Below are 24,679 nucleotides of genomic sequence, written 5' to 3' on the forward strand. Positions count from 1 at the left end.
AGGCAGTATCAGTCAAAGTGATCTTGCTCATGTCGCAGCAACTAAGTTGTTATCCTCCCGCTACTCCCTAAAGGTAAAACTCAATACTTCCCCTGCTTTCCTTTGCCAAACTCTATCCATATTTCATCAATATACATACAAATAATTATACCTCTGGAATCATACCATTATATAGGCATCATTCTCTCAGGTTTACATTTATTTTCAGTTGAAAGAAAAGTTTGCCTTGCGCAGTTATAGCAATATCACCTACTGCCTAATTTATTTTAAAAACTAAAGCTACATTACAGAAAATGTATTTGGTCTTTTTGTTGAAAGGCACAGCAGTATACACTGTGCTATAGCATCCTTTGATCACTATGCCATGGTCATGTAACCCTCAATAACATTTACGTATTAGCAACGACTGTTCTATTCACACAAGACAAATCCCCCTTGAATAACATTAAATTACTGTTTAAATGAATTGTTCATCAAGGCAGAATATGTCACTGCTGTTCAACCTTTATTGAACCTGGGTATCAAATGATTCAAACACTGTTCACTAAGCATAATGTTTTGGCAAATTTCAATGAAATGTCACAGTCAAATTACAATTCACAAAGCTAAGAGGCCCCTTATTGAGTTTAATGTTGTAGAGGCTTGACAGTTGCTGACTCCAGATCCACCCACCTAATGCCTCCAATCTGACTTTAAACTTGGTTTCAAGATTCTCTACTGTGTGGACAATGAAAAACTACTTGGTTCCTTTGAACGGAGAGATCAGTGGACGTTCTCTGTCCCTGAAGATTAGTTGGCTTCTCTCCTCACGGCCCACCCACACCCTTACGACATCCAGGCCTGCACACATGTCCTAACTCCCTTTTCTCTTGATGTTGCTGGGGCTTGTTCACCTTGGAAGCGAGCTTCCTATTGATGTGGCTGTCTATAAAAATGTTCTTGACATTGTGAATCATCCCATCCATCCATCCATCCAGGTTTCTACCTTAAAAGCCATATTCTGTCCACTGCCTCTACCTTTTGAAACATTTCGAGGTTGTGTGTCAGACGTCAGTCCAAGGAAAGCATGCGGTGTCAGACCGGGCCAGGTGGCAGTTGTCTTTGTTCCTTTGTGACGCCAGCTTATTTGACAGAAGACTAAATGGACCAACTGTAGGATTTGTTACTCAGAAATGGTTCTTCTTAAAAGTACACTTTATCGTCCAGAATATGGAAAAGGGGCCTTCGTTTCTCATTTCCCTGGGTCAAAAGTGACCAGAGGGGTTGGAAGCCAATAATTTTAGCTTGATGGAGTGATTGTTGCATTAAGAGAACATGTATCTGGATAGACTCCTGTTGTTTTTACGCTATTCAATAAGCAGAGGATACGATGACCCAGATGTCTTCTTGAACACATTTGTAATAAAGGAAAATAGTAAAAAAGCTTCCAAGACACTGTGGTCTCTCAAGTAGGGTACTACAGCACTAAACAGACACACACATATCCATAACACGGTTAACACACACACATGCATGCATACCGACAATACTGTTTCTACTCACACACATGTATACCCGCACACACACGTATACCCACACACGGACAATCTAACAGAGACTCGTGAGTGTAGCCCAGGCTGATCAGCGGAGACACACACAGGGAGCAAGTTTAACACGTGAGCGCGTTAAGTGAAAAAAGGCTGGAAAAAAAGCAAAAACTCACGAAAGCTAAAATTTGCCGGGCCACCGTTGTTCCCTCTTCCTTGGACTTTGGCCCGGGAGGTTGGACGTCTCTGGGTCGGGTTGATTACTTCTGTTCAAATGACGAGACAGATCACCTTGTCTCTTGTTGCCAGGGCGGCCGATGAGGCACAAGGTGCTGCTGCTCTCAGCTGTGGGGCAGGAAGTCTAGAAGGGATACAGCTCACAGACAGTCTATGTTCCGTGCCGAAAGTAGTGTGGTCGACACGACACACACACGTAAACCCAAAACACAGTTACGAACATTAACATATATACCCACAACACAGTCATAAACACACATACTGTATATACCCACAACACAAATATGCACGCATATATACTCGCAAAACTGATACAAACACATACAGTACACACATATGCACACAGCACAATGATAGAGAAAACATTATGGATCTAAATGAGCTGCAGAATCCCTGCAAGCCATACTTTGAAAAAGATGTCCTTTCCCACTTGCTCCATTTCTGTCACCTCTTGTATAAATCTGGAGTTTTTATCTGTCTCCCTCACACAAAACACACAGTAACACACACACACATACACACACACACACACTGATGCTACAGTACAAACTGAGGCTCAAATCGGTCCTATAGGCTGAAGTGGCAGAGCACCACGGGAGAGCCTCAGGATTAACTTTTGTTGCTTGAGGGCAGCCAATTAATTCCAAGGAATCAATCGTTTTATATACAGCGCTAGGCTACATATTATATTTCAGTGATGGTCTTGCCATGAATGTAAAGACATAGTGTGCCCTGTTGAAGGTCAAAGAGAAATACATTTTTTTTGGTTTGTCCAAGCCGCATTTTCTCCAGTATGTTACAAATAATTCCAGTACATTGTTGTGCTGTGTAGTGGCGTTTTGTACGGAAGCCATCTTCAATATAATTTTTTTCTTCATATTTTCTGGTTTACTTTGGGCTCATTTGGAGAGGAAACTGTTCTTCTTTAGTGGCAAAGTGGAGGCTGTCAATGCATATCTTCTGCCAAGCCATTTTATTATCTTGTCGCAGGCCACAGTCTATTTAAAACATGAAGCTGCGGTTTCCATGTGCTGTAGAAATGTCGTTCAGTACTCTGTTTAAAAGCCAATTAAATGTGTATTTGCAAATGCTTTGGACATTTAAGCTACACTATAGTTGTCTACTGCCGACAGTGACAGACAGTGTAAAGAAAATGTGAAATAATTTATATTTGGAAGTGGAAATCTGTTTGGCTGGAAAATCGGGTGCAGATGATACACTTTCCAAATGTGTTGCCATTATGTTATATATATCTCAATTCTTCGGAGACCTGACATACAGTATCCACATGGTAAGGGGCACCATAGATGTGCCACAAGTGTGACCAATGTTATATAATTTCTAGTGCTGTCAGTTTAACGCGTTATTAACGGCGTTAACGCAAACCCAAATTAACGGCGTCAATTTTTTTATCGCGCGATTAACGCTCTTTTTGGCCTAGCAAACATTGTAGTTTTTTTTCACATGCTGTTGCAACAACTACCGAAGTTAGAAAAACTACAACACCACACCGGATCTAGATAGACCGGAAACAAAACAACAGGCACGCTACACAGAGACATTCTCTGGTAGTAGGTTAACTTTACGTTTTGAGTAGATGGCGAGCGCGAGACGCCGAAATGGATGCCAATAAGATTCTGAATGGAAAGTTTACTTTTAAAAAGTTGCCAAATGGTTCCATTGACAAGACCAAAGTGATCTGTGTGTTTTGTCGTTGTAAAATGAGCTATCATTGCAGCACGTCCAGTCTGAAATACCACTTGATGGCCAAGCACACAGATGATGCAAATTCTCCGCCCCCTAGTCAAAGCCAGGCGATTGCAATGTTGTTTTCAATAACAAAAAATATGTGCACGAAGCAATCCGAACCACTTTTCCATGTTGATAAGAGCATTAAAATTTGAAAAAAGAATGGGACAAAAAGAAATCAAGGGACATTTAGAATAGATAGAAATAGAAATGTGCGATTAATTGTGATTAATCGCGAGTTAATTATGACATTAATGCGATTAATCGCGATTAAATATTTTAATCGTTTGACAGCACTAATAATTTCGCCTGAATAACAGTGTGTCATTTTGCTAAAAGTATTTGTGAAAATCTTTCATTATGCAACCTGGCAAATTTGCTATTTTGAGGAGTGGTGTAACTGCAGGGAAAAGCAATCTGCTTGTTTTACATCTCCTAGACAGTTTGGCTTTATCTCACTGTTAAGGCTGTCATTAATAATCAACATAATCTTTAATAGTCTCTTAATCAGAGTGAAAACCTATGGTTTTCCTCATTAGTTCATCACATTGGCCTTTCTTTTACATGGAATACAAACACCTGGGGCAATTATTCTCCTCTGTGCGCTTCAAGCTTCATAGTTTTAATAATATATTCATCACATCTGACCTTAAACATGAGATTTGAGTTGTGATATGACTACTCTGCAAAGGAGGGTAGATTGGCTGGCTGTGTTGTCTTGGCAACCAGAGATTGCTGACAGTTTTTTGGAACTTTTGGTACATTTGAGAACACATCTCAACTTGTAACATGCATTTTCAGTTTTTATATTCCCCTGACATAACCCAAAACCTAACCCAAATCACAACCATTTGTCTTTGACGTTTCCACCACATTCCACAGTTTCAATAAAGTCTTATTATTTGCTCATGTTACGTAAGTGTGATTGTCACATGTTAGAACCTGATCCAGAGCCTGCAAAGTAATGGCATTGGTGAAATGTAGACGTCCAATGTAATCGTCCCTCTCTTTATTTCTACGTCTCTCTCTCTCTCTCTCTCTCTCTCTCTCTCTCTCTCTCTCTCTCTCTCTCTCTCTCTCTCTCTCTCTCTCTCTCTCTCTCTCTATGGCTCCCTTTCTCTCTCCTCCTCTCTCTCACTGTTGTACTTTACTCTAAGGCTGGCCTGTTTGTGGGTTTGTGCCAGATGGTGTGCAAAAGACATATTATGAAGGTGAGGTGGACAGACAGTATCCATCTGTTTACGTAAGTGTCCTCCACTACCAGTCCAGTTTGCTTGATTAATGAAATGAGCAGGTGGGCCACAGAGACAAATAAGCCCAAACTGCAGAGCTGGCAGAATTTAGCAGTAGAAACATTGGCTCTTGCACCAGCCAGAACACTTTGATGGAGAGGACAGAACACAGGTTGTGCTTACACACTTCTGTATATGGTTAAATGTTAGTTGTGAACCTCTGGGTGGTTAATGTCAGAGTCTACTTTACTTAACTTAAGTTACTTTACATTTAGTCATTTAGCAGATGCTCTTATCCAGAGCGACTTACAGTAAGTACAGGGACATTCCCCCCGAGTCAAGTAGGGTGAAGTGCCTTGCCCAAGGATACAATGTCTTTTGGCACAGTGGGGAATCAATCCGGTAACCTTCTGATTACTAGCCCGACTCCCTCACCGCTCAGCCATCTGACTCCACTTTACATAAGATGGCCATGAAATCAGGTCGCCGGAAGACCAGACATTTCAAAATAGTACTCTTCAGCCATGTGACATCCTTCAAATTGAGAGTTGTTTGGGTTTGGGACAAAATAAATGAGTTCGAATGAGGTTTGGGTCCAAACGCGGTGGGATTGGCCATATCTGTGCACCATTCTGGGAGAGGCCGGGTGACCTTTTGCATGAGTGGCCAGAAGTGGACTGAGTCAGTGTCAGAGCTGCAACAGGCAGCAGAGAGCATTGGTGAAACGTAATCAGTTGTGTCCTGCCTGGAGTGGGACAGGAGCACTAACCTGTGACGGAGGCAATTACAGCCCAAGTCCTAACCAAGCCCTACGATAGACCGTAAAAAAGGACCCAATAAGGCTGGGACAGGTTGTGTGTGTGTGTTTTTGTGAGTGTGCGAGTGTGAGAGATTTCCCTTTGTGTAGTTGAACCTATTAGAATGAAATATTCATGAACGGCTTGTTCTCCACAGGGAACTGGAATCTCTTGTTGACTAGAGATTAACCTGACTTTGGACCTTCAGTGATTGGTGTTGGTGTGTTGTCTACTAATACCATCAAAAGAGCTCCAAACATTTCCCGTGCGACACACGAAGAAACAGCATCCTTTCTTTCCGCTCCTTTTGTAACAAATAAAATGTTTTATTTTTTTAATCTTGGATGTAAACATGTTTTCACAGTGCATCTGAAACTTCACTGACAATAATGATATTAAGTTACACGATAGTTATTATGACAGCAATATTCTTAATATTTCAATATTTTTCAAACCTTATACTTGATATAGAACCACATACTTTATATACATCACATCAACAAGCAGCCTCATGTTGTGTCATTGGAAGTAGGGGGCGGAGACTGTTGGTGTGTGTTTGTCAAGAGCGGAGGGCCCTCGCTTTAGCACAAACGGTAGCGACGTCAATTCACAGACCACTCGAGGACAGGCCATTCAGTCAGAGCAATGTGAGTGCAGATCGAGTTTGAACTGAAGTTCTACCACTTGCCTGCTACAGTGGAGAGATTCAAATCCCAGCCGTGCCCATGTAGATATCTAACAATGACAGCGGATTAGCTAGTCTGTATGTAGACGGCGGGATGGAAGATTGAACACGCCATTCAGTCCGAGCAAAAAGAAAAGAAGAGGGCTGAGAATATTCCCCGGCCGTACGTTTCTGCTGATTCAGGGCATTGTTCTGAATGTGATCACATGGCTTTAGTCCCTTCTCGACTACTCTTTCAAACCGCTAAGCGATGGGAATCAATTGTTTTGAGCTGGATGAATATAGAACGGTAAGTTCTGTACAGTCAGGAATGATCTCAGACGTTTTGGATTCTTCCATGTTGTTTCTCACACCGTCAGCACCTTCTTGTACTACATGGGCGGAGGCAGCTAACTATTGTTTTTTATTTTTTACTTATCTCAGAATGCTTTCAATGGGACACTGTCCCCTTCTCTTCAAAGAGTTCAGAACTTAAAGATGGTCACATTCATGCTGGAAAAGTTGCATATCAGGACTTATACAATGTGATCATTGTATAAGTATCATTGCATTGCCTGTCGGGCTGTGCAGCATAAGGAACGAACACATGCTAGACTGTCTTAAATGGACCCATGTGGTCCTTCGAGAGCTCCAGACATGACAGTCATGGACTGTGCTTTGACAAAAATCACATTTCGAGAAATTGCTTTTCGACTTTGATTGAATGGAGCCTGGCCTTAATCAGAAACTGAGGCGGATAAAGGTTTTTTAGAATTTGTTATTTTTTGCCCTTGGCAAATGACCCTGAAGCTCAATAAAAGGAAAATGTCTCTCTGTCTCTTTCTCTCTTTTAACTCTCTCTCCTTCACAGTAAGTGAATCATTATGGAAAAATAGATTTAAACTCCTGGAGACGTAACACTGAGAATCAGAATGAGGTGTATTAAATTGGCACTGTCACATTAATACAAATACTGCCTAAATGATTTTCAGATGGGAATAGACAGTCGTTTGTGAAGCCCCCCCCCCACACACACACACCCCTTTCCAAGGACACATGTTTGGGGCCCCCAAATGAATGCATTGGGCTGGTATATACATCATTTCTCTCTTCCGCTGTGTTAATATACTGCATATATAGCATCTGTACACAAACATATCAACATACAGTACATGCAAACCGAACCTTGAAAATCCCTGACGTCATATATCTGTGTGCTGGTTGGATGCCATGGCATGAGGGTGTGATAGATAGATAAATAGATAGATGGATAGATATATACTGTGCAGTCTATGATTAATGACATATTAGAAAAGAGACATCATAAATTCACAGTCATGGTTCCTGGTTTATACCTCCATCACCTTTCTATCCAAGGTTGTGGGCTCAACCAACACAACTGGAGACGCAGGGAGAAAAAAACATCTGATATTTAAAGGTGTCAAGTTGTCACTTTGGATAAAAGCGTCAAATGAATAAAAGGTCCAATGTAAAGTTGAGTATTTCCTTCTTTTCCCCCCTCCCCCCTTCAACCCAGACTGTACATTGGCACTGTTTGTCGTGGACGCTAACATTCAGATTTGGTGTGACAGGGGCCCCTGGGTCCCAACACAATGACCACTAAAACTCTGTACACTACCGCTCACCTATGAACCCGGTCTGGAGGTCAAGTTGATGTTTGACATTCCTGTGGGACCTCAACACCTACATGGCCTCCAAGGGAGGGGGGAGAAGGTTGGGGGCCGGGGGGGAACGGGGGAGGAGGGGTATTTTTACCCTGTGTTTCCATGGGAATAATGAGAGGGTGACAGAGGCAATCTTAAGAACTATCGAATCGGCAGCGAGGCTGACCCGATGCTATCTGAACTAGGTAACACTGCAGGTTCTTTTCATTCCGTGTTTCCTCAGATAGACCCTGATGACCTGATGTACATTCTCTCTCTCTTTCTCTCTCTCTCTCTCTCTCTCTCTCTCTCTCTCTCTCTCTCTCTCTCTCTCTCTCTCTCTCTCTCTGGCCAAGGGCAGGTCAGTAAGCTGCGCTGGGCTCCAAAGTCAGAGATTGAGTCAGCCAGTTGCAGAGCAGATCACAACGTTTGCTCTTGGTAGGCCAAGATGATCTATAGCTGCTTAGTGTCAAAATATAACAGCAGGGTTGTGTTCTCCTTCAGTAAACGGCACACAATGCTGAATCTGAACACTGTTGTGTAGATGGGCTTTTATGCTGACTGTTTTTTTTTTTTGACAGACTAAGTAAGGTAATGGCAATAAAAGAATAATAAATAAATACTCAAATATGACAAGATAGTTAACGAGTCTGTTGGAAATGGCTTTTAACACTATGAGATGGCTTCTGCATCTCAGCGAAAATATGCTTACCCGGCAAATGCTAGTACTAAATGTCCATTCTCAGTTTGAAATTGCCTACAATAAACAGACAACAAATATTTTAATCCACTCGTCAGTTTTTTTCCTTCCTCATTTTTCCTTCCTTATCCAAGAGCTTGCAGCACATTTGTTTCGCTTATTTTCCCCCCTGTTGGTTTGTTTGTGACCGAGGAGAAGGGTATCAACTGCTCTCACTTGCACACATATCAACATGAAAGCCTATTTAGTATAAACGGGCAGGCGAAACATCCACATATGCAAATTAACTCATCATATCCCATGTGCACACATGCACACACTAACACAAACAAACACACAGCACTGTGAGTTGGCTGTCCTGTCCGTACTGTGAAAAGCTCCGTGATTGCTCCGAGTTGGTTTTCAGGCTAAGGAAGAAGAGGCTAATTTGTGTATCCAGCCAGAAACTTGCCCCCCGCTGCAGGTCAGCACACTCGTCCTCCATGTTTACCAGAGCCATCAATCTGTTTCATGGAAGTTTCTAGAAGGGCGGTTGGACAAGAAAAACCTCCAGAATGACAGTGGTGGGGGGTGGGAGATCAAAAAGGAAAACATATTTTCAATAATACCACATTATTTGTACTGTATAATATTATTTTCTAGACTAGACTAATAAAGATGACTTTTTAATTTGTTCAACTATTTTATCTTCATTTGTATCATTTTCCTTTATTGTGTATTCCATCAGTTTTTGTCTGGGATGACCAAATATGAGGCATTTTCATTAGAGCAGGAAGATGAAATCGTCCTGTCCCTGCATAGGTCACCCAAAGTACACAGGCACACACGTCTGATCTGTTGTTTCCATCCTTTCTGCCCTTTTTATTGATTGTTGTCCACATCTTATAGTTTTCATTTACCTTTTTCATAAATATAACAAAATCATACGTTGCATCGTCGACCAAGTTCCAAGTTCACATGATGTGTCCGTTTCATTGAATTGCCCACAGGCTGATGTGCGGAACGTTTCACTAGTCTGTCACCTGTAATAATGAGCCTTTAGGCTTGTAAAGTGCTCACAAACACATAAAACCTGTTTTTGGGGGGGTTTGTTTTATTTTTCGGTGGGCCATTGGCTTGTACATTCTACCTTTGTTACTAAGAAGGCGTTTCGCTCGGTAGGCATAACGCGTTTGGAGTGTGACCTTGTGACCAGGGCTTATTTGGTGCAGATCTGCTCTGAACATGGCTGCTTGATCAAGGATAATATTGATTGACATCCACTTCAACGTACGACCAGAACAAAAGAGCTGGTCTCACATGGTGCACATGGCCCCCATTACCTGCCACTGCATTTAGCTTAATGTGTACACCATTTAGTACCCCCTTACATTACCAACCCCATCCCCCACCCACTCCCCTGACGCCGAATTCACGGTTTTCACGCCATACAGTCAGTGTGAACACTTGAACATAATGGATGATTTTTGTTGCCGACCCATGTCTGACAACTCACAAGGTACAGTACTGTATGGTTGGTTTGCCTGATCAAAAGTTTTGCTTTGGAGTTTGTGGTTATACGTGTTATTTTGGCAGTATTTGAAGGAACATAGTCTTTTTTCCACCTTACAACTTTTCTCGTGTTTCCCCCCCAACTGCTTTTCTCTTCTCTTTCTATTCTCCTAATCTCGAGCCGCGCCCGTCTATAGGAAGTCACTCTGCATCTCGTTGGAGATCTGGCTGACAGCCACTTCGCTGTGCGTAGACCCCATGAGCACCCGAGCGGTCCTCTGGGGGGTGTAGTCCTGGCAGTTCCCCCGGGGCTCGGAGGTTCCCTCTGGGCACGGGCAGTGCCTGCAAGACCCGTGGTTCTCAGGAAGGCCGTTGGACAGCCTCGTGGATTGACACTGGTCTTTGTCATTGCCTTGAGAGCCCTTGTAGGACTGGACTGAGCTGTGGCGGCACAGACACAGGCACAGCGTCCGTCTGCAGTGAGCCACGTCTCTGCAGAGGGACTTGCGGAAGTTGGGCTTGAAGGACAGGTAGATGATGGGGTTGTAAATGGTGGAGGATTTGGCAAACATGGCCGCCCAGGCAAAGGCCATGGGGGGCACGTTGAAGCGTTTACCGAACGCTGCCCACATGGCGACAAACGCATAGGGGCTCCACGCCGTCAGGAAGCCGATACACACTGCCACGGAGAGCTGGGGACACAAACACAAACACATTAAGACACACACTCATGCACTGGGAAACGAGGTTGGTTTTCCCGCTCATGAACGGAAACATTTGTGTACAATTCCACTTGCTCGATAATGGGTGTATTGACTTCAGATGTGTGTCTGTTTACCTGATTGGTGAGTGTGTATTTACATTGATGATAATTGTGTGTCGTCTATTTACTTTGAATAACATGTCTATGTCTACCACAATGATGAGTTTACCTCGATGATAAGCGCGGGTGGTTCCCTTGATGATAATTGCCGAGCACACGTGTGCGCATTTACCATGAAGATGACTGTGTGTGTTCACCTTAAAGCCGAGCGTGTATATTTACCTCAACAATGACCTCTATATGTTCTCGGCGAATAACTGTGAGCGTTTACCCAGAACAAGAGCGGAGTGCCTTTACCTTGACGATGAGTGTGTGCGCGTTGGAAATCTTGTTCTGGGGGGACATGTGTTGCTGCACGGCCTGGCGGGACCCCCTGACGGTGAGGAGGATGAAGATGTAGGAGAGGAAGATGATGGTGCAGGGCACGATGTAGCAGAAGAGGAAGAGGCAGATGATGTAGCTCATGGCGGCCATGCTGTGTCCCGGGGCCTCCCAGTCGATGCAGCAGGCCGTGCCGTAGGGCTCCGGGCCGTACTGGCCCCAGCCGCTCAGGGGCCCCACGGCAAAGATGGAGGCGTAGCACCACACTCCCACCACCAGGAGGCAGGCGTGGCTGGTGGAAAACTTGCTGCCTGAGGGGGAGGGGGCCAGGGGTGGGGCACAGAGAGAGAGAGAGTTAATCGTGACTGAGGGGGACACACAGAGGGGACGAGTCGGGGACAAGGACGGCGAAGACTTGAGGAACGAGCGCGTTCACGCCCGAGATGGGATGTGACGACGCGGGGCCGAGGGTGTCGAGTGTGAACGCGGACGTGTCGTCGCCTGGTGCTCAGATGCGAACTGTGAAGAGGTCGTTGAAGAGAGGTCGCGGGGAGACAGAGGAAGAAGTGGAGACAAATACAGTGAGACAAAGGACGAGTGGGCAGAAGAGCCCAAATGGCCCCCCGAGATACCGAGAAACCCCGAGGCTTGACTGAAGTTGGTCATGAATCGGAAATGTCCGTTCTAGAGCCATGAAACGCTTGACTATCGCAGGCCCGCTACACCCCCGACAGTGCAAGAGGTGATTGTTTGGCTGCATGACTGGAACACTGTCACATTATGGCCCACAGCTGGTGGGAAGCCGAGGAGAAAAGTGGTGTTCCATCTTCCTTTCATCTGCAGACTTGAGCATGACCCCCCCCCCCAAGCATGTTCCGACACAGAGGTGAAGCGCATTGAACCTCATACAGCCACATACTCTCAACACGCACGCTGTCCGCTGACACACACACACACACAAACGAGTAACACATCCATGCTACAGGAACCAAAACGTAAATACCCTTCACTGTGTGGAGAGATTAGGGCCACGGTAGCTTTACCATGAATCTGTCACCTATAATGGGACATGCACGTAGCCAACTATGACGCAAGTCCCCCCCCCCCTCCCCTCCTCTCGCACACACATTCCCAGGGGGCTGTCGCATGTGACTCCACCCTGAGAACCACAATTGCCATCGAGCCCCTGGGGGAATCCAGCTCAGACAGACACTAACGCCACGGGGACCGTATCTTCACAGGGTAATGCAATATCTATTTATATTCTTTGCCCCTCCGCTCACATGGTTTGAAGTGCCGTCGGCGTTCAACGTTGAACATGTGAACCGAGCGGCGAGGTTTGTTTGTCGTGGACGCAGTCCGTCCGCGTTCCCTGTGAACAGAGGCTCCAGCCGTCAAAACGGGGCTCCCGGGGACGCGCTGCTACCTGACACACCACAGTCGAACTACTGGCTGTGAGGTGGGTCAGATCCACAGGCAGAATAATTCCAGGTGAGGGGCTCGCGGCAAACTGGAGAAAAAAACGGGGGGACGGGGGGGGTGTCGCTCGAGCGCCGAGTGATGAATTGCCCAGCCGCTCTCTGTCACATTCTCCTCAGCCAGTTCGGCAGGGCTGCACTGACAGGACTGGCGTAGCCGTCAAGGCCAAGTCTTTGATGGGAAGACTCTGAGACCCCTTAGCACCACTCAGCTCCTAATTGATTTATAGCGCGAGGGCTTTACTGTGAAGCCGGCGTAAAAACCAGAGGAAATCTTCCACCCCACCGCCGCCGACGGAGAGAGAGAGATAGAAAAGAGAGAGTGAGAATAGAGAGAGAGATAGAGTGAGATGGAAGAGAGAGAGAGAGAGAGAGAGAGAGAGAGAGAGAGAGAGAGAGAGAGAGAGAGAGAGAGATAGAGAGAGAGAGTTGGAAGGGAGGTCATCTTTCTCTGCTCCTCGGTTCAATAGTGGGGGAGAGATAAAGGGTGCCGGTTGCAACCGCTCCGGGGTGAGAGGGGACGAGGTGTTGATAGATGGGGAAGGGCATTGGCCTACGTGTGTGGGAGGCGAGCTGGTGTTTTTGGGAACAGGGGGGGGGGGTTGGGGGCTGATGGTTGCTGTGTATCTTCCAGTCTCCTCTCTTGACGTGAGGAAACGGGCTAGAGACAGCGTGTGTGTGAGAGAGGATGGGGAGGGAGGCTGTACCAGGGGGGAGCCTGATTGCTGGTTTCTATTATCAGCACAGACAATGGAGAGGTGAACATGGACGGTTTCAGCTGACTCCACGAAAACACTGACATCCACTCCATTCTCGCTGCCTTTTTGTTGTTGTGCTAAAGACATAACTGAACAATGTACTTCTTTAAAAAGGTTTGGCTACTGTATGATATCCCCAAAAAAAGGCAAAGTGAAGCATTTAAACCAACCGGTTTAGAGGTAAGACAAGAAGATATCCCAAATCAGTTGCACTTCTGGGAAAATCGGTGACATTTGGGACGCCTACAAATTAGTTCAGTAAATTAACACGCATTAAATGTTTCAGATTCAAAACAGGCCATGGACAACCATAACACATGTGATGTACTATCTAACTTCCAGAGTTTGCAGAGAAAAAATGGATGGTTCTATGGATGTCTATACAGTTAGAGCTATACCTACATGTCTATACAGTTAGAGATATACCTACATGTCTATACTTAGAGCTAAACCTACATGTCTATGCAGTTAGAGCTAAACCTACATGTCTATGCAGTTAGAGATATACCAACATGTCTATGCAGTTAGAGCTAAACCTACATGTCTATACTTAGAGCTATACCTACATGTCTATACAGTTAGAGCTAAACCTACATGTCTATACAGTTAGAGATATACCAACATATCTATACAGTTAGAGCTAAACCTACATGTCTATACAGTTAGAGATATACCAACATGTCTATACAGTTAGAGCTAAACCTACATGTCTATACAGTTAGAGATATACCAACATGTCTATACAGTTAGAGCTAAACCTACATGTCTATACAGTTAGAGATATACCAACATGTCTATACAGTTAGAGATATACCTACATGTCTATAGTTAGAGCTCCTGTAGTGAGCCAAAGACGGATCTGAAGCCTCTCCTCTACAGGATGAATCCATCCCAGCCCTGGACACCTGATGGTTTAGACCCGCTGCCCTGGACACCTGATGGTTTAGACCCGCTGCCCTGGACACCTGATGGTTTAGACCCGCTGCCCTGGGCACCTGATGGTTTAGACCCGCTGCCCTGGGCACCTGATGGTTTAGACCCGCTGCCCTGGACACCTGATGGTTTAGACCCACTGCCCTGGGCACCTGATGGTTTAGACCCGCTGCCCTGGACACCTGATGGTTTAGACCCACTGCCCTGGGCACCTGATGGTTTAGACCCGCTGCCCTGGACACCTGATGGTTTAGACCCGCTGCCCTGGACACCTGATGGTTTAGACCCACTGCCCTGGGCACCTGATGGTTTAGACCCGCTGCCCTGGGCACCTGATGGTTTAGACCCACTGCCCTGGGCACCTGATGGTTTAGACCCACTGCCCGGGGTGGGTGGCGAGGTCAGAATTGATCAGCAGTCAGATACGGGGTGCACCGGAACAGCCATAACAGCTGGAGAGAACCATCCTGATTGAGACTGCCCGAGGGAGGATGTTAACCGGGGCTGCCGAGGAGGAGGACGCTGCGGATTCAAGGACGCTCGCTTCCGTCCACAGAAACCATCACCATCGATGGAGCTCCCATTGGTTGTTAATCCTCCCCCTCCTCCTAATACTACCCCCCCCCATTCCTATTGGAAAGCTCACTGTTGGACAGCCTGCCTCCCCTCTTTTTCTCTTTTTCTTTCTGTCTCTTCTACTCACCCACCCACTCTCAATCACTCGACTCACTCTCCCTGTGTGTCTCTCTCTCTTACACACACACACACACACAATCCGCCCATTTGGCATCTATTGACACCAGATCCGCAGTGCAGGATGCTTTCTTGCTGATGGTGTAATCCATGCTGGGTGACTGTAATAATCTGACACTGAGTTTGTGAACCAGAGCGTGTGTCATCACTTCGGGACTTTGATCCTCGTTAACTATGGCTCCCCTGCCAATCCTCGGAGACTGATCGCACACAAGAAGGCAACTCAGACTCGCGCACTTTGCCTGTGCTTTTCCTGTTATTGTCTTGTGCGTGTGTGTGAGTGTGTGGGGGGGGGGGTGGTTGGTTGGATAACAGTGTGATAATGAGGACATGAGGTCTCTGCAATTTCTCATCAATGATATCTCAAAGTGAAACGTGTAATGTGTGATGGGTAGATGAACTCTTAACTTCACTCTCTTTAAAACCATTTTTCTCCTAAAACAGTGGTTTGTATATCTGTAAGTTGTTCGTGAGTCAGTAAATCAACAGGAATCCAGAGTTAAAGCCGTAGTTTTCCAGCAATGTAGCAACTTTCATCAGCATGGAGCAACTTCTTTCAGAACTAAGAGAAAATAAATCTACAAAGGCCCTTTTATGTCAATGGAAGTTATAGCAGGCTATTGTTATAGACAAAACAAACAGGAAGGTGGGTTAGGAAGGATGGGTGGATGTACAGTATAATATCCATGGACTCAGACCAGCTCTCTTTTCTGAAACAAGCATGCTATGATCTGGTGACTTGTGTTCCAACTGTTTCAATACATCTTTTTGCGATTGTCTTTTCTAAAAGTTGCCTCAAGCCATGCCCTAATACTAACTTTAACAGTACAATATTCATGGTCAAACCTAACCATTTCACAAGCAAACGTTGTGCTTTTCACCTTATAGATTCCGTAGCATGTATAAAATCTAATAGAGCATCTATGGTAAAACTGTTAAAATACCAGATTGTTCTTGTCCGCTTCAATGCACTGCATTTATTCAGTTGTGTGTGTGTGAGAGAGACAGAAAGAGATTCTGTTTGTTTGATGAAGTTGTATGCTTGTGTGTTGAGAAAATCAATTTCACAATATTACAATTTTGCACGCATCATGTTTTAAGGTGAGTTTCTACCAGGTTATTGCAACCAACACGAGTAAACAAGTCGTTTTTGGTTCTCATCTGCACTTCAAAAGGTTTTATTTGCATTGCCGGAAATCTCTGTGGCTTTGGAATTATCCATGCTCTTATCTGTAAAATGTACTTAAGGCAAAAATATGTACGAGACTGGACATCATGTTACTGACTGAAACTCGCTTTCAATGACTAAAAACTGTTGGGTGAATTCTTAATCGTTGTCAAAGAAGCTGTCTACATCGCTGCCAAGCTATGAAGCTTTGTCTTCTCTGTGGCCCCATTGGACCACACCCAAACGGAGCTTGCCTTCTAAGGGTTCATGTTAAAGAGGTCAACAGCGAAAGGCAAGCTTGCACAAACCTTAAGCTGTTTATGAGATCCACATAAATATGTACATGTCAAATATTATGTCGAGTAGACTTGATACACCGGGGCAGCTTATAATAAACTGATGCTTGTCTTTTTGCTGTTTTGCTGCTCGGGGCCGAATCTGTTCAACAAGGCAGAGATTAATTCAACAAGGTCAAATATTGAGAGCAGTGCGTGTGTGCGTACAGAAAACCTTCATTGACGAAAAATGGTTGTCTTTTTCAGAGTGGCTGTCTCTGACATTGTAACTGTCATTGCAGCCCTCTACTAATAGGGTTGATAGGCAACATTATCTCTTTGTCAGCCACAGAAATGGCTCTGATGGACAATTCAATCTTAGAGTGGTTCTCGGAATTTTCAATTGGTCATTTGAATTTGCAGTTTTTTAAGTCTTTGGGCAAACCCTAACTCCCTCCTAAAAAGTATTTATTTTCTACTTAATCGAAACATTTGGCAGCCTTTTCTCCTCAAATAATCACACTTGGGCTTAAGCCAGACAAATAGATCCTGATGCTAATTGGCAGGCAAACAGTACAGTTTAGAAACTGAACATCAACTCTAATGAAGACATCAACATCGGATTACCTTCTGAACGATGCCTCACATAATAGAGATCCGACCAGGATTTGAGGGACAGTTAAATGAGTAAAGCCTGTCTATGCGTCTCTTTTCCAAATAATCTCAGAAAAAGTATGTGTCTGCAGGCCACATTTTCAAAGGAGCGTCCTCGTATACTTAAGGATCAAACATACAAGTGTTGCCTTGCAAAAACGAAACATTTCCATCAACAAATTAATTTGGCAGACCTTGCTCAAGCAGGCCTAAGGCCCTACTATAAGTAGATGGTAAAAAACCTGGGGAGTGACTGATGCGTTGTCTGTATGTCTACACCCCTTACATTACAAAACGTTCTCCCAACATTGAAATGATAATGTAACTAAATGATGGAGGGAACACACAGTTCGGGTCAGGGTCACAAACAGGAAAACAGTGATGACAGACATTTCTGGGATTATTCCCAAAAAGTGGAATATGAGGTTTAAGAGCCTTTCAAAAGGGTGTATCTGCGAGGAAACGATCAGTAACGATTACCGTCAAATTGTAATAATACATCAGTTGTTTTTGAATTAATAATGCCTATGTAGTGTGCTGGCAAATTGCGACAAGTTCAGATGAGAAACATTGTAATGGTGGTTTAATGAGCACATTAAATAGCGACTGATCAGTTGAATAAAAAACAGCCCCTAATTGAGACAGAATGATTTGCGCGTTTGTATGCTCTCTGATTGATGCTCTGAATCATCAGCACAAATCATAACACACACATTTGCATTAAACCTGAAACAGACAGACTGAGTTAGTGAGAGCGGAAGCAAGGGTATCTGTAAGTGAGCAATCAAGGGATAGAGGACATCACGGACAGTTCCATCCCGGGAGAATGGACTCTAAGTGTGTTTGTTTCCAAGGCTAACCGATGTTAGCATAGCATCAAGAGTGTTGGTAAGGAATTGAATGTAATGACTAAAGCTGTCAATGTATTTGCTTGGTTTGTATGGGCAGTCAAACCAAAAGTACTCAAACAAATGTGACTTATTTGGAAGGAGGACGAGCATTTCCTACTAAGAGCACAGTAACTATGGGATACACGGGATGAATCTAGAAAAGGAAAAAAGACTAATGTCATCCTAAACATGTCAGTCCTGTCTACGCTCGGCCAATAACTGATGAAGGGATGTAAACATGGGTATCTCTTCATTTATTTTTGCTTGAATTCCCAAAGCAGTCGAATCATACAAAAGCCCATCAAAATCACCTCATTATTTACACACAACATGTTTCCATAGGGAAGCCTTCTGCCACATTAGGGCGTTAGCATGTAACAGTGTCAGAACAGTATTAGAACACGGCAGAAAACCTTTATCGATGATCACATGTTGCAGATGCTGCATCATAAGTAGCTGTTGACTGGCATAAAGATTAATCAAGCTAATTGGTGGGTGCGCTAACCCTTCTACCTCACATTCACACATGCACACATGCACACGCACACATACACAAACACACATACATACACACACACACATTCTTCTGCATTGCATATTCAACTATTCCATTTGTAGATTTATTTTCTCTTAGTTCTGAAAGAAGTTGCTCCATGCTGATGAAAGTTGCTACATTGCTGGAAAACTGCGGCTTTAACTCTGGATTCCTGTTGATTTACTGACTCACGAACAACTTACTGTTCATATTGTTGGTATCTACTATTTTGCATATTTAGGAGGTTTATTATTAATTTATTATATTCTGTTTTAGCTTATCATAGATGTAATCTATGTTCTTAGTACTTATATGTTATGTTATGCCAGGTTGCTTGCGTTGTCTTGTCCCAAGAATTTCAGTGCCAGTGACCTTGTGTTGTTCTGTGCATCTGACAATAAAAAACTTGTTCGTGTATGCTTAAACTAACTACAATTGTTGGACAATCACAACAGCTCTAATCTAACAGAGAACACAAACAGAATCACTAAGGACCAGATAGCTCTTCATTTTAGAGAGGTCTATTAGAATGCGTGCAAACCTATCAAATACATATTATAATGAAGTGCTAATAAATGTGAATGCATGCTGAATTAATGGACTTGACGCGGAAATATGTTTCCCTGTGTCCTTCGATGAGGGGTATTAAAAATCTCCTTGAAAAGTATTTTCCCACTTCACCGCTTTTCTTGTCCTCCTCAACTCTCGTAATTAGTTGCCCTACAGGGCACCACATGAACTTTTGCAACAGTCTGGGATAATTATGCAGGAACTCAAAACTTTCAGCGTTTACATAACCGTTTTTTACGACCAAGTCCACGTCAAATACAGGTCACAATGGACGGCGCCGTGTTCACTCAGCCAAACAGTCACGGCGAGGTATCGTCCCCTCAGCACGGTTCTCTCACCGTAGTTGGGACAGCAGACCTTGAGCCAGCACACGGATGACAGCACAGTCAGGTTGGAGAGGCTGGCCAGACCGAAGACGACGCCGCAGAAGGCATATCCCAAACACGTCACCTCGTTGTACAGCCACCTGAAGGGGAGAGAGAGAGAAATGACGGAGGGAGGGAGGGAGGGAAATGAAAAAGAAACTTCATGATGAATGCCATTTATGACTGCAGTGGAAGAGTCAGGTTGGGTCCTTCTTCCAAGGGAATGGTAACAAAGAGTTCTGCTCCCCAATCCCCATCTCCCAACTCCATCTCAGACACAAAGCAGCAGTACTGTACCGTGACTCAGTCACAGATGCAGTCAGCAGACTATCAATCATGAACTCGGGAGAGACCGGGGGAGAGAGACCTCCAGGCAGAAGTGCAGAGGCTTTAAGAGAAGGGGAGAGATCTGACCTTGCATAATCAATCACCATATGTGTCACGTACACCCCCCCCCCCCATTCTCTCTCTTTTTTAAATGTTCTTATGAAGACATCATTTCTTGCATCAGTCACGTCAGTCTCTCTCCGGAGACATGTTCAGTAGCTCTCCCAGGGAGGGGAAGCAATGTGAAACTCATCCTGCGGTGACTTCACTTTAATATATTTTATTCTTTCTTCTCTTCCTCCTTTTCGACATATGAAGATGTGACCCATCCCTTGGAGGGAGAATGCAAGAAATTCGCCTTCAATTACCAACAAACCACTGGAGAGGAGAGGAGAGGGAAGGGAGGGAGGGAGGTGAGACACACTTACCTGTGAGAGAATGCTGAGGGGATGGCCATGGGGAACAGAGTGATGGTCATACCAAGGTCGCTGATGGAGAGGTTCACCACAAAAAACTCAGCTGGCTTCAAGGAGGACTTCTTGCGATAGGCCACAAACAGCAGGATGCCATTCCCCACCATAGAGAGGACACCTGGGCAGCAGATGTGGAGAGGAAGATTGAGGAAGGAAGAGAGAGACAGAGACGGACAGCGGGATGGTTCCAGAGACAATTGAACGTCGCTCTGGAGAATGGAGCCCACCAAAAAGACAGTATCACGTGGCGCTGCGGGAGACGTGGTGGAAGTCTGTACAGCGTGTTCTGAGTGGATATATGTATACATGATACTGTCGACAAATGCACAATACATCAATGTATTTTTTGTCTTTTTCTTCTAGGCAAATTGATGCTTCATAAATGAGCACCCTCGTCCGACGCTTTCATAACATTTTTGGGGATGAAATCTCTCAGATTTACAATCGAATCCATTCTTGTCAAAACTGTCCTCTAGCCCATCCATGTTGAATCAAACTGGATGTAAGGACTTAAAAAAAGGGATTGTCTCTGATGTGTGGTCATGCAGCTGCCGCTACAGGTATAGTAAAACAGTACTTACCAAAGATAGTATAGATGGTTCCCATGAGGATGTCGTTCTCTTTAGATATGGTGGACACAAACAAAGATGTTTCCGACGCATTTCCCATCTAGAAGAGAGAGATACACAGAGAGAGGTTTTTCTTTGTGTTTCATCAGAGACTGAGGTGCCTGAGGTCATCGTAGAATGATCCTCTGGTCACCACAACAGGCAGTGACATTTGAGGCCTTAGATACAAGATCTTACCAACGTTGATTTAAAATAGCAACCTGGTTGTTCTTGTCTGTCTCATCAACAGCTTACACATGAGAATCATCCTCATTTGGATCGGTAGCCCAAAGAAGTATTTTATTGGCGCATTAAAGGCTTGGCTGTGCTGTTATCACAACTTGATACAAGACTCAATTTTCTTTCTCTCATCTGCAGATTTCCATAAGACAATTACAAGGTTTTGCAGTGAACGGGTTGGCTGTGCATACTAAATCACTCGGTCATTCAGACATTGTTTGTCGGAGGATAGCGAGCTCTTTGAAGTGTTTCCATTAGTGCCCACTGAGGTTTTTTTTCTTCACATTAAAACTTCCAGAAAGATCCATTCGAAAGCCTTTGAAAGACTGTCTTGGTAGCCAGTCTCCCACAAATCCACATCAAATCTTTTTGGATAATTTTTTCCCAAGACTACAGGCTACACATTTTATAATGCCAGGGCCTTCTTCATTTAAGCTACTCTGTAAACAGTGGGCGGATCATATTACATTTTATAAGGCTGAGGTGGCATGTCATATATATATGTAGATAGCCCCACTCTGGTTTTTTCATCCATGACACAAAAATCCATATTATTATATAATACCTTTCCATTTCCCAAACATGTTAGAGAGCGCGTTGTCTTGAAATCACCTTCTGCGCTTGGACTAATGGAATATACCGATGACGTATTAGCAGAGATGCCATGGTAATAGTAGACGCTCAAACACTTCCGACTGAGGCCCCACGTCGGATTGGCTGGACTTCTTTTGTAAATGGTGGATAACAAAGATGATAAAAAGAATAAGCCGAAGGGAGAAGCCTAAATCAAGTGTTTCAAAGTGTCTGTGCATCATTCATGGGCAACCAATGTTTTTGTCTGTAGGCAATGAATACAATAAAAACCGATTTGCTTCATTTTTTCAGTTTTTCATAGAGACATGTTTTCATCTACCTGTTGAGCTAATAAAAGGCACGGCACATAAAAAACTAACATCAGATCTGTTGAAAATGAGAAAATGTCAGGAAATATTCCTGCCGGTTGTTTGGCATACTGTAGCAGGATTGATTTTAAACAATGAATTCAACAGAATGCTTTTTACTTGCACTTGCTCACATCTGTCAAGTTACTGTAAAGTCACTGTCGATTCAAGGAACACAAATAACTCACTGAGAACTTGACCAACCTCATGCTAATCATTCTGTTTGACTGATCAACTGTTCAAATGCAGCGTAGCTCCACAGAAGAACACAAACAGATTTTTAACGCACAGTTCTAGCCATGCTGAAGTGCAAGGTCAATGTTTTATTGTACAACCAGACTGGTTCCAATGCACTCTAAACAATATTGGAAGACTACACTTTGAAATGGTCTTCTATTGCTTTTTGCCTGATGTTCATGACATACTCCAGGAGTTTGGCTGGTTATAAATGTGTGGGTGACAGAAGTGCCTTGTGAAACATTGTCTGTCACTCATGGAAAAGTGGAGAACCTTACCAAAACACAGAACCAACAGACCAATAATACCAGTCAGTCCTCTCACTTGAACGTTATTTTCCGACTCTCTTTCTGAAACAGCAAACTGCAAAATGAACCTAAGCGTGAAGCATTTTGAGATGAACTTGTTAGTTTAAGCATACACGATAATACAAGAGAGGAGGCGAGAAGAAAGAAAGAAAGTAAGAAAGAACGAAGTAAAAAAGAGAAAAACTAAGAAAGAAAGCAGCTTTTACAAACTCCAATTCAAGTGGTGGAGGAATAAAACAAGAGAAGGCGGGGGAAACGAAAGGACGAACGAAAAGAAAACCGTTTTTCAAATGCAAAGCACCTGCATGCACAAGCTGTCATTCATCCTCCCCCCACACTTATGACAGCGCTCTCTCTTGAGCTACAGTCTGAGTGGGTGGGAGACTGTTAGAAGGAGGCTGTCATCCTTCAGTTCAACTGTACAATGAGAGACGACGTTCAGAAAAGCCTTGCTACGGTATCCTGCCTGTGCTACCGTGAGCCTTCCTGTCATCCCTGTGCTGCCATTGGCCTTCGCTGCCATAAATGTCATGGCCTTGTCTATTGGCTTGACAAAAAAGGATTATACTTGAGCTGTGAAGTTAAATTTAGACATTTGGATTAGATTCTGTTCTCTGGCTCTATCTTCCTACCGTATGCTTCCTTTAGCCCCCCAAATTCTCCCGCCAACATTTTCTAGACCCCCCCCCCCTAACTTTATCATCTGTGACTTCAATTTGATTTCTTTAGCGCACGCTTCACCACACCACAGAACAGTTCCACAATCTGATTTGAAAAAAGAAAACAAGTAGCTGAAGAAAATATTGGTTCGGTTTTGTTAAGAAAAGATGTGGATTTCCCATTGTATTTGTGACTCCAGATCCCTTGAGTCTCTCTCTCTCTCTCTCTCTCTCCTCTCTCTCCTCTCTCTCTCCTCTCTCTCTCTCTCTCTCTCTCTCCTATGTATCTCTGTCTCTGTCTGTCTATCTCTCTCTCTCTCTTTCTCTCTCTCTCTCCTCTCTCTCTCTCTCTCTCTCTCTCTCTCTCTCTCTCTCTCTCCTCCCTATGTATCTCTGTCTCTGTCTGTCTATCTCTCTCTCTTTCTCTCTCTCTCTCTCTCTCTCTCTCTCTCTCCTCTCTCTCTCTCTCTCTCTCTCTCTCTCTCTCTCTCTCTCTCTCTCTCTCTCTCTCTCTCTGTGTGCCAGACCATGTGAGAGCGAGAGGTATGCCATTCAACAGCACACAGCACTTGGGCGAGCCCATTGCAAGGCTGTTTTAAATGTATAAGTAATGAGTCTCGCTACACGGTCATAAACTGCACATGACATATTAGCCGAGCCGAAAGAGAGCCCCACACGCTGAGTGTCCCCCAAGACCACAGAGAAGAGTGGTAATTAAGATTGGGGCCCTTCTCAGAAGTAAAAATAAATCTGCTCCTCTGGAATCTGTGATGTCTTCCTCTATCCTCCCACTCTCTCTCTCTCTCTCTCTCTCTCTCTCTCTCTCTCTCTCTCTCTCTCTCTCTCTTCTCTCTCTCTCTCTCTCTCTCTCTCTCTCTCTCTCTCACTCTCTCTCGCTCTCTCTCTCTCTCTCTCTCTCTCTCTCCTCTCCTCTCTCTCTCTCTCTCTCTCTCTCTCTTCTCTCTCTCTCTCTCTCTCTCTCTCTCCCTCTCTCTGCTCCTCCCTGCTATTTTTCTGTCTCTCGCTTGCGCCTTCCTCTGTGATGTGCTTGTAACAATATCGATTCAGTCTGCACGGGCCAAAAGAAAAGGGTGTTCATTTATTGAGTGAGGGTTAAAAGAGCAAGAAGTGTAAGCAATGCAATTACATCCGGAGAGGCATGGCGATAAGCAGAGAGCGTTCGGACGGAGAGAAATTACGAACGGGCGAGGCCATTACAATAATAAGCGCGATTATGTAAACAGGACGAGAAGGATTATAATGCCTTTCCTGCAATATTACTGCCGACTGGTGTCCCACTCCC

General features: G+C 44.2%; 1 protein-coding gene across 1 annotated transcript in view; it reads right to left on the reverse strand.

Annotated features, from left to right (window-relative positions):
* Nucleotides 1-5,856: 5,856 nt before the first annotated feature.
* opn7b (opsin 7, group member b) overlaps nt 5,857-24,679 on the reverse strand; it is a 36,996-nt gene continuing 18,173 nt past the window's right edge. Inside the window, exons 2-6 of the mRNA XM_047040600.1 lie at nt 20,965-21,052; nt 20,339-20,501; nt 19,557-19,684; nt 11,181-11,515; nt 5,857-10,752 (exon numbers count right to left, since the gene is read on the reverse strand). Of these exons, the coding sequence (XP_046896556.1) occupies nt 10,252-10,752; nt 11,181-11,515; nt 19,557-19,684; nt 20,339-20,501; nt 20,965-21,052 (1,215 nt within the window). The 3' untranslated portion in view covers nt 5,857-10,251. The remainder of the gene's footprint in view (nt 10,753-11,180; nt 11,516-19,556; nt 19,685-20,338; nt 20,502-20,964; nt 21,053-24,679) is intronic.

The sequence above is a fragment of the Hypomesus transpacificus genome, chromosome 18, assembly GCF_021917145.1.
Source record: "Hypomesus transpacificus isolate Combined female chromosome 18, fHypTra1, whole genome shotgun sequence".
In the NCBI taxonomy this organism is placed as follows: Eukaryota; Metazoa; Chordata; class Actinopteri; order Osmeriformes; family Osmeridae; genus Hypomesus; species Hypomesus transpacificus.